Raw genomic sequence first — 16,014 nt, 5'->3', positions numbered from 1 at the left:
ATACTTATACAAAAAACAGTTTATTAGTCTGCTAGTGGAGTTGTTTTGCCCTTCGTTTTTGAAGAGGAACAATGACATTAATATTTTGACTTGCATGTGATTTGGATTTAAGTGAAGCAGAGTTGCACAAAGCCATCAGCCTCCCTCTCTTGTCTTGAGTCATCAAAGTCCAGTGATAAGACAAAGTCAAAACACCTGGTGATGGTCTGGGTTGCAGTGGATGACCTCATCATCTCTGATGAGCGACCAAGCTCCGAGCACTCCACATGCCTCCTTCAGCTGCTTCCATGGCCAAGGAACAAACCTCTCATCCATCTGTTCCACAGGGGAAAGTCTTCACATGCTTGGAGTAGACACCCCCCCACCCAGCTCACCCACAGGTTACCCTCAGCCTCTGTTAGTGTAGTTACTCTGCATGCTACAGCTTTTTGAAGCCACAAGTAAAGGTTGGATTAATCAAGTCCATACCAAAAGTAGATTAATACTGAGAACCGCTCAGCAGTCCTCACAGCCCAGCTGGTCATCCTCCCGAATACATCACTGAACTTCAAGGTAGATGAGTTAAATTTACATCTGGAGTGGGCCACTTCTAAGCTGCTCCCTCGACCAATTCATTTAATCTCTATGAGCCTCAGTTTCCACTTCTGTAAAACGGGCATAATTACTTGAACTAATTTATGCTTTGTAACTGAATTGTTACATAAATAAGAGTTATTATAATCCTGACCTCATTTCTCTAAAAGCGTGGGTTCATCTTTCATGGCACTGAGTATGTTATCCAGTTGTTTGGCAGAGAGTGCTTTCAGTGAGAATGGGAACAAAAGAAATCAGAAAACAATGAGGTACAATATTCTTTATTCATAAACTATCAGATCAACAGATCACATATGTATTTAGAAGGCTAACAACACAGCGCTACAGCCAAAGGTTCTAGTATATACCTAAGTAGAAACAGCTTTTTCAGATTTTGGCATAACTTATACAACATTGGACAGGATCACCAACTCTTGTTATCAAGTTTAACTGTTTGAATATTATTAGGAAAGATGAGTTTGGCATGATGGTTAGTTTCTACTTCAACCAGTATACATGTAGTAAATTCTAGAGATATAATCCCAACGAAGCAGGAATGCCAGCAACACTGGCCGAAATGAAAGGGCCAATAAGGACTATTGCATATTTTCACCGATTTTTTTTTTTTTTTTTTTTTTTTAGCTATGGGAACAACCAGTTTTTTTAAGATGCTAAAAATACAAGGAATTTTACATTCTTGCTTAACAGATTTTCTGTGACTTACAATAAGCATAAAAGCTGAAAGCAATTGTGTTTAAAAGTGGCACTTTAATAGTTCCAAAGCACTGGCAACTATTAAACTATCCCCTACCTCAAACAATACTTGATCCCAATTTCTTAATAGGAAAATAACTGACTTACACCATGGATAAACACTCCAGGTGCCATGAGCAGGTCAAAATACCATTATTATTTCTGTATATGTTGTTTTTCCATGGCAACCTAAAACTTACTTTGAATTACTGGTTCATATAAATATTTAAAATAGCAATTTACAAAACCTACCTTTGATAGGACCCTTCTAAGAGTAATTTATTACCTTTTTGGAGCAGCCTGAATTGAAAGGATGTCATTCTGAATTTTATTTGGGGTTATATATCAAATACTGCAAAATAATTAAATCTTCTGTATTTCTCACCTACCCAATGATGTCCAGAAGTGACTAGATGGAATTTCAACCCCTTGAGAAACCAATTTGGTAATCTCATTTCTTTGCTACAGATGTTACAGGATTTAGAGCTGGAATGGACCTTATAGTTCATCTATCCCAACTCTTCCCCCATCCCCCTTTATAGATGAGAAAACTAAGATCAGATACCAAAAAGTAAAAACACAAAAATAAAGCAGCAGGACTGAGATTTGAAACTAGAGCCTTTGGCTCCAAATATAGTGTTCTTTCCACTATACCTTTCCATATTGCCTCACTCAAGGTTCAATTTCACAGATATCTTTGTGATGAAAGTTTCTAAAAATGGCATGTGATTTTTATGTCATAGAAAAGAACACTGAATCTCAGACACAAAAGTCTTCAGTTCAAGTCTTAACTCTGTACCATAACAACTGTGAGATCTTAAAAAAAATAACCATTCTGAGACTCAGTTTCTTTATCTATTACTGAATAGCTTACTCTTCAATGACTTCATTTGGGGTTTTCTTGGCTAAAATACTGCTATTTCTGTCTCCAGCTCATTTTACAGGTGAGGAAACTGAAAAACAGGGTTAGGTGACAGCTAGCAAGTTGTCTGAAACCATATTGAACTCAGGTCTTCCTGACTCCAGATTTAGTGCTCTATTCACTGCACTATCTAGTGCAGAGGTAGTAGAAATACTTCATACTACCTGCCTCTCTGAATTATGGTGAGAAAAGTGCTTTTTAAGCTGGAAAGTGCTACGTTCGTGTAAACTAAGTACTAGGTAACTACATGAAAGCAAAAATATTTTAAAATACACAGTTTTGAGTAGTCAGTTTAAGTTAATTGCTCTGCTTCTTACAGAATAAATTTATTGACTCATCTGTTTAAGGTAATTTGTATGAGTGGCATGACTACTTATTTAGTAGAATTCTAAAATATTAGAAATGTAATTTCCCCACAATACAAAAGTGAAGGAAGGGGAATTGAATGTTGTGGTATTTTTTTTAAATAAAAGGATTATTTTGGAGTTTTAAAATAGGAAGATTTCTTTTCAAACATATTTTCATCTGCTGACTAAACAGTAAATAGAAGCCTAGTTTCAATGTAAAAAAATTTAACTGATGCAGTAGAATTCAAATAACATCCATATTAAATGATGATGTTTACTGCATAGATAAGTGGATATGTATATACATATATATATATTTCATATGAGTTATTTTTAATATCATTTCCTATACGAATGATATCTAAGAATATTTAAAATATATATATTAGCATAATTGGTTTCCTTTGTAACTCTGTATATTTTATTTTATGCATGTTAAAATATAATTCTGAGAAAGAGTCTTTAGGCTTTACTAGTCTGCCATTGGGGTCCACTGCACACAAAAAGGGCTAAGAAGCCTTGATTTAATAGCACTTAACACCCCCCATGCATGATTATTGGAAACAGTTCAAATAAAACAGCCTGTTGGCTGAAGAATTTTCTTTCATCATAACTATCATTCTATCCTTACAGGCATTTTCTGCCTGCCTATTATTTGTAATAAGTTCCTTGAAAAGGTGATGTCCAAGCAACATAAGTTGAAAGAGCCTTGGAGCCAGGAAATACTTGGGTTCAAACCCTGATTCTGCCACATACTAGTTTCATGATCTTGACCTGGTCATTTAATTTCATTGAGTCTCAGTTTCCTAATCTATAAAATGGAAACAATAAATAAGTCCCTCATAAGTACTTCACAGGGCTGAGATAAGAATCAAATGAGATAATATGTATAGCATTTTGTAAATCTGAAGAGTCATAGGATCTCATCTGTTATTAATATTATTATAAGATAAAGGAACAATTGGGGGAGTTATGGGACATGGGGGAAGACATAATATCAACCAAATGATAGGGTCTTTGGTTACAACATATAAGTGGAGGCATTACGTTGTGGTGAGAAGATTACTAAAATTAAGGTCAGAAGATCTGGGTTCAAATACTAGTTCCCTTACCTACTGGCCATGTAACCTTGGGCAACTTGAACTTTTATGACTCTTCATATGGAATGAGAAAATTCAACTAGATGAGTTCTATAGTTCTGACATAAGACAATTTGTTAGCATTTGTGAAAAATATTTCCAAGATGTGCAGTGCTTGGGTGCTCTTTGTCATAATGTGCATTAAAATTTAAATAATCTTAATTTTAATCTTAGAAAGTGAGAGCTTTCTGTAATGTACAGTGTTTTAGTTTTAAAAAGTTTTAAAAGACTAGATCAGGACAAAAGGACTAGCCTCCTGGAGACTGAACGCGGCATGGAAGGACAGACCTTCTTCTGGGCCTTGCTACGCTATCCCTCCTCCCATGACAATTGTTATTCACTCCCAGTGGCAAAACAGAGGAAGAGGAGCTGGCACATATACATACAAACACGGAAAGGAGGGATTTCCCAGGTGGAAGATGACTTCTAGAGCCACGCTCCCCTCTGATCTATTAATTTGTGAGCATGCCTTCAACAAATCACTTCTTTCTGAGTCTTTGTTCCCCACCTGTAAAATGGGCACATTTTTGCTAACTCCACACAGTGTTATTGTGAGATAAGTACCTTGTAAGTGTTAAAGTGCTATATAAATGAGTTATTATGACTATTATCCAAGCCATACCAAGTTCTTAGCAACTGACTTTTCTGTCCATTTCCTCTCTTAGAAGTTTCTTCTTAAAGAAGAAGCATTACCAAGGTGGACTACAATAGAATATAACTCTAAACTTTACAGTTCCTGTCTCTTTTCCCATCACAACTTAAATTATTTTTACAATGTACCATTAATATCAGCAGAATAACCTAGTAATTGGATAGTTCTATTTCAGAAACAAAAGATGTCTGAGTGACATCTTGTAAAATCCATTTTATGTGCTTGATTTGTTCTTGCCAATAGCACTAATAATGGAATCATTTTAAAATATGTGGATTTGGGTTTTTTGTTTTGTCTGAAAATGTTATTTGCCCGGGTGCTGTTAGTACCATATATTTTCTGCATAAACAATTTCAAATATTCCACTGACCCAGAATTCTTCCAGTGTCTTCTAATAATGTGACAGACAGCAGCTGATTTTCTTATTCTAGCAATATCCTACAACAGCTATTGACATAATGTCCCTTATTTTCCCTCTGACAAAAGCTGCTTCTTAACATAGCACAGACACAATAAATCTGACTTTCTAATTTCATTGTATGGGGATCCTTCTAACTTGAAAGCACAAAACAGATTGTGGAAAAAATATGGATAGTATATCATTTGTATTTACATATATATTTAGAGACTTCAGTTAATTGTAAATATGAAATGATATAAACCACTGCCTGCAATAGCATCTATTCTATTAGAAGGGTCGCTTTAGAGATCACTGTTAAGAGACTGAAGAAATTGGGTTATGTGGTGAACCCATCTGCGTCAGAACTTTGTCCAGCCACTGCAATGGTCCATGAAGATGAATCTCAATCCAGCAGGGGGTGCTGGTGACATCCTGCCGGTGGTATTCAGCTCCCCAGCCCTGAAAACCAGAAAGGAGATTATTTCTGATTTGGCCATTAGCCAGCAGTTATAGAGCACTCTTTTCTCTGCATGGTTTCTATTCTAAATTCAGATGTCCGCAGATCCCCACTCCTGCCAACATGGTGCAAAGGAAAAAGCACTGGATTTTTAAGCCAGAAGATCTGAGTTCAGATCTTGCCTTTGCCATCTGAATGATCTTTGGTCACTGGGCTTCAATTTCCTCAGTTGTTAAAAAAAAAAAAAAAAAGTGCTTCTAGATCCCTTCTTTCTCTAGGCTTATAGTCAGTCTTATGCATTGTAAGCTTTTGGAGCAGAGGAATATATGTTGCATTTATGTGTATTTCTTTTCAAACCTAACGAAGCAGTATACAATTAAAATCGACTAATAAGCATTCATTAAGCACCTACTATGTTCCAGATATTGTGCTAGTTAGTACTAAACAAAGAGCTGTTAAATAAATAAAGCAAAAATTATCTCAGGGAGTAGGTTTAGACTGGTGGTGTCAAAGCCAAATAGAAATAGATCTCTGGAGGCTACAACTGATATAAAAAAAACACAAATTAACATTATCTATAATTTTTATTTTGTTAAAACATTTTTCAATTACAGTTTATTCTAGTTCAGGTATTTATGCAGGCAAGTGTGACATTGATTGAGATGACCCTCTAAGCTTGAAATACATGATTAACATAATGAGGACAGACTGGCCAAAGGAGAGGCAGTCCAGACCAAAAAACCAGATGAAAAACTGGATTGTACCAGGCAGGGGATACTAGATGTCCCCAAAGGTTTACTTCAGTTTTAAACTTGACTAGCTCGGGCTTTGGGGACATCCTCTGTTACACTAAGACAAGTGACCCTGCACTGGCTGCTGTATTAAACTAAGATAATGAAATCTTGGAGTGACAAGGTCAGAGTTGTAGCCAGGTCCTTTCCTACTTACAGACCACCCAGGTCCTTTGGTTCTCCTTCACCTGACTGCCTGTTGACCATTCTCTGTTTAACAATAATTATAGTGTGGGCAAGGCAAATGAAAAGAGGCAAAACCTCAAGCAAGCCAATTTTATTATTCGAAATCAGTGTAATACAGTAAAAGGAAAATTCCTTGGAATGGTGGTTTAAAATGGTGACTGAGATAAAATCTCAACATTTCTAATAGATTTCAATTTGCTATGTTACCCCCTTCCCCCACATGTAGGGATAGTGAGGCGTTTTCTGTACTTAGCCATCTGGTTTTGTTGTTGTTGCTTTAATCACTGGTGCCTGATAGTTTGTGTGTTTATAAAACATGCTGCTTTTCCAATCATGAGGAGTTCATTTTCTGAGTTGCATAATTACATTAATCTAAAAGTTGACTATCAGAGAAACACACAGGCCAACCCCGTAAAAATCAGGCTATTAAAAATGTATGATAGTATACTTAACCAGAGTGCACTAATATTACTTGTTAATTCTGAGGACAATGGATTCTAACAGTACAAGGGAATGCTTATGAAATAATAATGCGCTGCCCTCTCCTGGCTGTATGGGAAGTTAAGAACTACTAGCATGTTACCATGTTTTTATGGACTTTAAAATACTTTACGACTATTTATGTGAACAAAGATACAAGGCAAGTCTATTTTTGCCACTAACAAGAACAATACTTACTAAGAAGTAATGCACTAGTGTAGAATGAAGTTTTGTTTCTTATTCTCAAATTTCTCTCGAAATGATAGATGAAGAAAAGTTTTTGAAAGCATTAAAATGACAAAATAAAGTGACAAAAAAGACAAAAAAATTTTTAAATGAAGAACAGGAAAATAATATTTCAAAGAATGGCAACTCCTTCAACCAGCTCCATTTTTGCCTCAATAGTTTGACAAGAGAGAGTGGAAAAGGACCATGAGAAAGAACAGAGGGGTCAAAGAATTATATAACCTCCAAGTTCAAAATTATATGAGGGCCATCTAATCCAATAAGTGATCCTTTAAACCTTTGTGTGAGAAGGGAATTTCCCTGTGTGAGAGGGAAATCAATAACTCTTAAGGCAGCCCACTCTACTTTTGGGGACAGTCCTAATTTTGAAAGGAAACATTTCCTTACATCAAACCTAAATTACCTTTCTTCTAACTTTATTCTTTATTCCTAATATTGTCTCCTTAGCCTAAGCAAAACAAGTCTTCATATAGCAACCCTTCAAATATTTTCATACAGCTAACATCACCGCTTTCCTTTCCTTCATAGGAAAGTTTCTTGTACTAATCCTTCTACAAAATGGCTTTGTTTTGCTGTTATTCAGTTGTTTGTTTGTTTTTTTCAGTTGTGTCTGACTCTATGAGCCTATTTGGGGTTTTCTTGGCAGGATGGTTTGACATTTCTTTCTTCAGCTCATTTTACAGATGAGGAAACTGAGGCAAACAAGGGCAAGTGAATTTCCCAGCATCACATATATCTGGGACCACATTTGAATACAGGCATTTCTTTCTACAGATCTGGTACTCAACCACTGAGCCACCTCATTGCCCCATAATCATTTTACATATAAGTAAAATGGAACAGCCAGAAATTCAGCAATTTGCCCAGATCATAAATATAGCTATTAAGTATCTGAGGATGGATTTGAACTCAATTCTTACTGACAACAGGTCTCCAAAAAACCCAAAATGCTAGTGTGTATACATACATACATATACACACTAGCATTTTGGGGTTTTTTGAGTGTCACATCACTGCCATACCACAATGATCCTTCAGTATACTATATCCCAAAGTATTTTTCATTGGCATTGTATCTACCTCCAGTTTCCCCATATTGTGTACTTACAAATCTCATTTTCTGAACCACAAGTGATACATTTATTTTTACATTTATTTCTACTGAATATCATCTTTTTTTGATTTGGTTCATTTTCTAGTCTTCTATAATCTTTCTTTATCATACTCAACTTTATGTCATTTGTTAAGATTCACAAGCCCTGCCTTCATTTCACTGCCGAATATATTTAATTAACCAAGGTAAAACATCACCAATGTACTCCCTCTCTGAGTAAATATTATTAATTATTTATTACTCTTTGAGTCTAATTGTTCAACCAGGTCCCAAACTTATTTTATTGTTCTATAATCTAGTATACAGCTTGTCAACAAAGACAACACAAGATATTTTATCATATTCTTTGCTAAATAAAATCCAGATAAAGTCTATCTAAATCATTCTCCTTATTTAACAGTCTGATAAGCTTGTTAAAAAAGAAAATGAAAATTAGTTTGCTACTTTTTGATGAAGTCATTCTGGCACTTAATGCTTATCAATTCCATTTCTAGATTCCCTTTAATGGTGATTCTCAAATTTCTACAGGGTCTGAAGTTAAGCTCACTGGCTTTCAGTTAAAAAAATTCACTCTTTTCATTTATGAAAGTGTGGAAAATATTCACCTTTCTCCAGTCCTGAGTTACTTCTAATTTTTCATGATTTTTCAAAGATGAGTAATAATCAAATGCCCCAGTTCTCTCACTATACTGGGTGTAATTTATCTAGGTCTAGGGTGACCTAAACTCATCAAGAGGAGACGGTTCCACTCTTACTATCAACCTCTTTATCTTGAATTTCAGTTCCCCAGTGATCATTTGTGTCCTACCCTTTCCAATCCAAAATTCTATTTCTTTGATTTTTCTTCCCCCCCCAGCAAAAACAAAGCAAAACAAGCACAAACAGAAGCTTTTTGCATTGTGAGGATTTTGTATCTCTTCTTAAATAACTTCCTCTATAGAATTTAGTTCAATACTTTCCTTTGAACTCTTTGAAATCTGTTCTCCACAAATCTAGGACATATGATAGACTATGCCTGCATTTTTTCCTCTTCTTCATCAGGAGATTATCAGTAAAATGATCAAATCAATCAAAGAAACTGCTTTTTTTGTCTCATTTTAGAAGCCTTTTAAAATATTTTTGTTTATTTAAAAAAGATAGAAAAAAGAAAGACAGAAAAGAAAAACAAAACAGAACATTGTATACGTGCCCAACAGAATATCAGGGAGGATTCAAAATATATAACAATAAATTTCCAATTCAAGAAATGATATATAATAGTAAAAGGCATTATATTCATGAGTACATTTAAGAAGGGTTAAAGAAAGTAACCCTTACCTTGACAAAACTCATTCGAATAGTACACATCTTGGTCAGCTCATAGACTACTTCAAAACCATGGTTAACTGACTGTGCAAGCAGCTGGGCAAAGAGTTGATTGTTGAAAATCTTGAGGCTGCAGCCACTGGGGATCTTGCATACAGTGGCCGGGTGAAAGCCATGCTGATAGTTGCAGTTACGGCTCTGTACAAAAATGCTGCTATCACTTACACATTCAGCATAAACTTCTCCCCCAACATAATACAGGTGAACACCTGCAAAGCCAGTGACAAAAATTTTTTTTCAGAATAATAATCATTTTAGATCTTCCTTTGAACTGTCACATTTAATTTACACACCACATTGCTATCACCTACATAACTTTCAAAAGCCCAGAGTTTAGCATATTTCTAAATGCTTTTCACATGTTTTAAATGCTTATTTCATAAAGAAAACTGAATGTGATCTGTATTCAGTATATGAAAAAAACCTGTCCTAGAGAACTTTAAATAAAAAATTTAATTTAGTTTCATGCTTTTTAGTAATCTTAAAATCAATTAGTTTATAATTTCTCAAAATTAAATTTATTAAAGGGCTAACAACTATAAAAATGATCCTTATTCTTACTGACAATATAGATGTAGTACAAAATTTCCAGTTTCAAAAGAGAAAAATTTATATAGCTAGGTATGTATATTTAGATTTATATAAATATAATTAGAAGGACAAATAGATAAAGAAAACTCTCTTTTATCAAGCTGCTTTACATCCTTGAGATTAATATACACGGAACATCTTGGAGTAATAATGAAAATTGCTTTCTAAAATGAGAATTTGAACATTTTCCTCAAGAAATTATTTTTAAAAAAATCCATCCCAACTTGGAAACTCAGCATTAATTTAAATATGTTTAGAGAAAAACTCATATTATATATAAAGAGAATTTTTACTATCAGAAATATTAAATAATGGAATGTTAAGGAAATTCACAAATTTCCTTGACTAGAAGTTTTAGGAATAGAATTAATTGTTTTGGTTTATAGTAGTAGTAACAATTTGAGAAAATTATTGGATGCATCCTTGTATTCTTTACCACGCACAGCTTTTTTTTTTTTTTTTTTTTGCTCTCTCCTACCATTTACTGTCTCCTTTCTCTATTTAAGAATTTTAAACATGAAAGTTACGTGAACAACACTGAATCCAAAACCCTCATTTTACAGATGAGGAAAATGGTGTCTGGAAATATTAAATGTTTTGCCCAAGGTCACAAAGTTAGGTTATCTGCAGAACTAGGGGGGAAAAATACCCTGTTTCCCGCCTCCTATTCAGTGATCTTCCATTACATTACATTTTCTTCTCACTCATTTCCTTTCTTTTTCATCTTATCTTTTTCATTTTCCATTGCTTATACTTTATACCTGTCAAACTATGGGAACATTTTGGTCCTCTAGGAATAGGTTTTTCCCCCCTACTACCTAGAGGGAACTTAGAAAAAATAAGGGATTCAGAACCAAGAAGGATGTACCTGGAAGCCTGAGCTTGATGGACAAAAAAATATTTAGCTACTCCTTCTGAGAAACAGCATGGCAGGATGTACAATTACAACCTTTGGCAAGAGGCAGCTCATCTACAGAAAATCTAAATGGTTAAAGGATTTTATTTGAATCCAATTTATATCACCAAATAATGACTTGAAACTATATCTGCAAAATTCATGCCCTTTATAAATCAAAAGTTCAGCCTATTCATGTAGAGTAGACACTGAAATTGGAATATCATTTTTCACTAAATGATCTGCCATTTTCTTTTATATGTGACAATTATTTTCAGGAAATGGCTTCTTTGGAATGACAGTCCCATTCCATTCAAGTATAATAACTTACGATCTTTCACATTTCTTCTATTAACAAACCAAGATTTATTTTTCCCATTTTTTGAATTAGAATTAGGAACTATAAATCTTGGGACTTAAAAATTGTGATTTGGGGGTTTTCTATTTTTTTCTGATACTTTCCCTTTAAAAATAACAAAAAAAAAATGCAGATGTCAATTATGTTATATCCTACATTTTATCAGAATGGGATTATTTTCTAGATTACTAATATTTTCTGTAAAGGCTTAAAATCATCATTAAAATGAATAATTTTATAATATATCAAAAACATTCAAAAAGGAAAAATATATTTTATTTTAAAATTCTTATGATGTATGTAATAGTACAAAGAAATATTTTGATAATTGCAAATGAACTGCCACTAAGAAACTTGGATCCCAAAGAAATGTGGTATCTGGAGGGGTCCATAGAGTCCCAAACAACAATCTAGGTTATTAAGAAACTAGATTCTCTGCTACATAGGCTTCTAGAAGAATTTCACTTTTGCTTAGATTGTGTTTTCAGTTCTAAAAAGCATATTCTTATCATTATGAGGAGCTTGAGGTCCTTGACTAAGGCAGAAGTGTAAAAGGAGTAAGATATTTCTCAGGCCTCTTCCCATGATCTAGAAAACAAAAACAAAAACTCATTGCCTTACTGTTTTCCTCCCAACAATAGGCTGCTTGAATGTAATGGTATATACAGAAGTCAGACTATAAAAAGTTGAAGAGATTGGACAGTAACCAAATACCATTCATTTCATCTACATAACAAATGTAAATGAAAGAAAATAAGGCTGAAAAAGGAAACTGGTGAAATGAGTTTGTGTGAGAGTTAAGTGATAGAAAAGTTTATATTCAAAGACAAAGGCAATCTGGAAACTTGCCATCTCAAGGAAACCTAGTTACATAATACTGTTTACCACCAGGAGGCAATGGTTGATAAACTTAGCATCTTCCCTACAAATGGCAGCAGCACAAATCAAATATAGTCAAATATAGTCTTAAAGTATCATTTTCTCATTAGAATTTGACCATTTTTTCCACAACAGAAACAGAATGATTATTTTATCAATGACACCTGCAAAAAAAAAAAAAAACCATCTTTTGCAATAGTCACAAATTTGAAAAACAAAAATATCACAGATATTCTCATAATACATCTAGATTGATACAAAGTAAAGCTCAAAATTCAGAACAAGTTTAGAACTATGCTATCAATCCCTCTAGAGAAAGAGACAAAGAGTATTCCATAGTATTATATTAGCTGTAAAGATCATCCTAAAATTCACTCTAACCATACAACTTGATACACAGGCAATCAGCAAATAAATAGGTCCTCCATCTGTTGAATATTTTCATACCATTTTAGAGAGAATAAATCTAGAAAATGGGTTTAAGTGACTTGGAATATAAAATCTGTTAACTGAGACAATGCTCTAATTTCTAGTCAGCCTTTACAATTTCCTCCAAATCAAGTACAGACTTCTCGTGCCAAACTAGTACTAATTAGTCTGTGTCTAATCATGACTACAACTGGTTAGAATACCTTGCTCATAAGGCCACCTGTTCAATTCCCCAAATAACAGCTGTGCATGCTTATAGGCTACATCCTTAAGTCTAGCCAGCTATTATGTAAATATGTGCCCTTGATTACAAGATTAAGTAAAAGAATGTAGATGAATCAGCATAAATCCACCACCACTTATGGAAAAAACTATTCCAATTGATATTCCACCATAGGACAGTAGCATCAACTTAGGCAATCAGGAGGTACAGTGAAGAGACTGTTGGAATAAGTAAGATCTAAGTTTAAAGCCTATCTCAGACACTCAATAACTATGTGATCCTAGGCAAGTCACTTAAGCTCTGCCTGTCCCAGTAAAATGGGGATCTATAAAACAAGGATAAATATAGCATCTACTTGTTGTGAAGATCAACTGAGATAACTGTTTGGTAAACCTTAAAACTCTATTTAAATGTCAGATATCATTATTTTCTCCTCTATGAAGAATTCCTCAGTGGTAATTCAATTAGTCTGTCAGTCTTCAACCTAAAGAGCCACTCTTTACCTTAATGGACTTAATGAACTTAATCTACTCTTAACCAAAGGTTTATATATAGTACCTAGAAAAAAAGGAAGTTAAATTGTGTATTAGAAAGAACACTGACTTCCAAAATATATAGAGAACTGACCATAATTTATAAGAAACCGAACCATTCTCCAATTGATAAATGGTCAAAGGATATGAACAGACAATTCTCAGAGGAAGAAATTGAAACTATATCCACTCACATGAAAGAGTGTTCCAAATCACTACTGATCAGAGAAATGCAAATTAAGACCACTCTGAGATACCACTACACACCTGTCAGATTGGCTAAGATGACAGGAACAAATAATGACAAATGTTGGAGGGGATGTGGGGAAATTGGGACACTAATACATTGCTGGTGGAGTTGTGAAAGAATCCAGCCATTCTGGAGAGCAATCTGGAATTATGCCCAAAAAGTTATCAAACTGTGCATACCCTTTGACCCAGCAGCGCTACTACTGGGATTATATCCCAAAGAAATACTAAAGAGCGGAAAGAGACATATATGTGCCAAAATGTTTGTGGCAGCTCTTTTTGTTGTAGCTAGAAACTGAGGATGAATGGATGTCCATCAGTTGGAGAATGGTTGGGTAAATTGTGGTATATGAAGGTTATGGAATATTATTGCTCGGTAAGAAATGACCAGCAGGAGGAATATAGAGAGGCCTGGAGAGACTTAAATCAACTGATGCTGAGTGAAATGAGCAGAACCAGAAGATCACTGTACACTTCAACAACAATACTGTATGAGGATGTATTCTGATGGAAGTGGAAATCTTCAACATAAAGAAGATCCAACTCACTTCCAGTTGATCAATGATGGACAGAGGTAGCTACACCCAGAGAAGAAACACTGGGAGGGGAATGAAAATTGTTAGCACTAATATCTGTCTGCCCAGGTTGCATGTACCTTCGGATTCTAATGTTTATTGTGCAACAAGAAAATGATATTCGCACACATGTATTGTACCTAGATTATATTGTAACACATGTAAAATGTATGGTATTGCCTGTCGTCGGGGGGAGGGAATAGAGGGAGGGGGGGTAATTTGGAAAAATGAATACAAGGGATAATATTATAAAATATATATATATATATATATAATAAAAAAAATAAAAAAAAAAAGAAAGAAAGAACACTGACTACTTTACCAAATGAGACTGTGAGATGAACAGGTGGATTTTCAAGAGATTTTTTTAAAAAGATCAGAAAAATTATCTTGTAAAGTTGATCTGAACTTGTGATTTCATGAAGTACCTGCCTTTGCCAATGCAAATCATCAATCATTCTGCAGCTCAATCTTAAAGAACTGCCTAAAGTCCTGAGAGACTGAAGTCCCTAGCCCTAGATCCTAGAGCCAGAACAAGTCTTGATTCCAGGGTTGTCTCTCTACCCACTATGAGGGAGCTTCTCCCTGTGCTGATTTGCATGTTTTCTCCCCACATTAGACCACAAGTCATTTGAAAGCAAACACTACGTTTGCCTTTCTTTGTATCGCCAGTGCACAGTGCTTGGCACATAGCAGGTACTTAATAAATGCTGTTGGCTGACTGACTTCAAGACTGCTAGTTTGAGATCTTGAATCTTATGAAGAGCATCTATCACTCTCATTAATTTCCCCTACCTAGTTCCTGCTGTTTGGACAAATTTATAAAAGATAAATTTTGTTATGTTTTCCATATGTTGCTTTAGCAAAGGCCTAAAACATCATTAAATGCCTCCATTTTCACAGAAAGGGCTATGCAAAGTTTTATCACCTCATTCCTAAATTTTTGCAAAGAAAGAATAAACACTCTTGGCTACAGAATGACTTGAGTCCTGATGGCCAATGAGACTTTTACCTGTGAGATTCATTAATCTACTAAAGAAAACACAAATAATTTGGTTAATAACTAACTTAAATTCAATATTTTTCAAATTAATAACTGAAAAAAGATGCTCTTAAATGGCCACAATCCAGAGAAGACTTTGATTTAGAAGTCAATTCAGAAATCACTTTTATAAGTTTAAATAATAACCTAGGAGTTGTATGGAATATTTATTATGACTCAGCACATTCTCATATCTAGCATTTCATTTGTCATCACTATACATCAATGAGGTAAGTTAAAAGAAAGTATCATTTTACCTTGTCATAGAACCCAGAGACAGAAGTTGTGATTTCTCCAAGGTAAAATGTTCATAAATTGTGCAGCCAAACCTAGAACTTCATTCACTCGGCTTATAAACTTCCCATGGCTTATCCACTTGGCTCATAAATTCTTTATTATCTTATTCTGATAATATATGGCTATTCCCAAGATCACACTTACAAGAATGTAGACACTTTTTCTTTATTTTTTTTTAAATCGGAGGCTTAGAATTAATTCACTCTGCTTGACTTCTTATCACACATACACATACACACATCACATGTGTATATAGAACTCTTAGACACTTTTTCTTACCCTTTCCTATATGTCTCCGAGTATTTTCTATTGTTGAGTTTCTGTTAACATTTGAAAGAAGTCCAAGACAAAACCTGTTTCTGTTATTTGAAGGATCTGTAAATCCATCTATGAGGACACTTCTAGAAGAAGCCTGAAAAGTCTCCCCAACTCGGTTGTTGAGTTCATAGTAGGCAACAGAACACCAGTGCTGAGGCTCTTCATAACAAACTGGTCGAAAGTCTAAAGGAAAAGAAATT

At 34.5% G+C, this 16,014-nt stretch overlaps 1 protein-coding gene across 10 annotated transcripts in view; it reads right to left on the bottom strand.

The window, feature by feature from the left end:
- Positions 1–839: 839 nt before the first annotated feature.
- SMAD9 (SMAD family member 9) overlaps positions 840–16,014 on the bottom strand; it is a 104,583-nt gene continuing 89,408 nt past the window's right edge. For all 10 annotated transcript variants that reach the window (XM_074304895.1, XM_074304888.1, XM_074304887.1 and 7 more), the window contains 3 exons: positions 15,776–15,997; positions 9,378–9,634; positions 840–5,245 (listed from right to left, as the gene is read on the bottom strand). In XM_074304895.1, the coding sequence (XP_074160996.1) occupies positions 5,102–5,245; positions 9,378–9,634; positions 15,776–15,997 (623 nt within the window). In that variant the 3' untranslated portion in view covers positions 840–5,101. The remainder of the gene's footprint in view (positions 5,246–9,377; positions 9,635–15,775; positions 15,998–16,014) is intronic.

Source organism: Sminthopsis crassicaudata, chromosome 3 (genome assembly GCF_048593235.1).
Source record: "Sminthopsis crassicaudata isolate SCR6 chromosome 3, ASM4859323v1, whole genome shotgun sequence".
Classification (NCBI taxonomy): Eukaryota; Metazoa; Chordata; class Mammalia; order Dasyuromorphia; family Dasyuridae; genus Sminthopsis; species Sminthopsis crassicaudata.
Note: the sequence above shows the minus strand (reverse complement) of the source record. Positions and strands in the feature narration are given on the sequence as shown.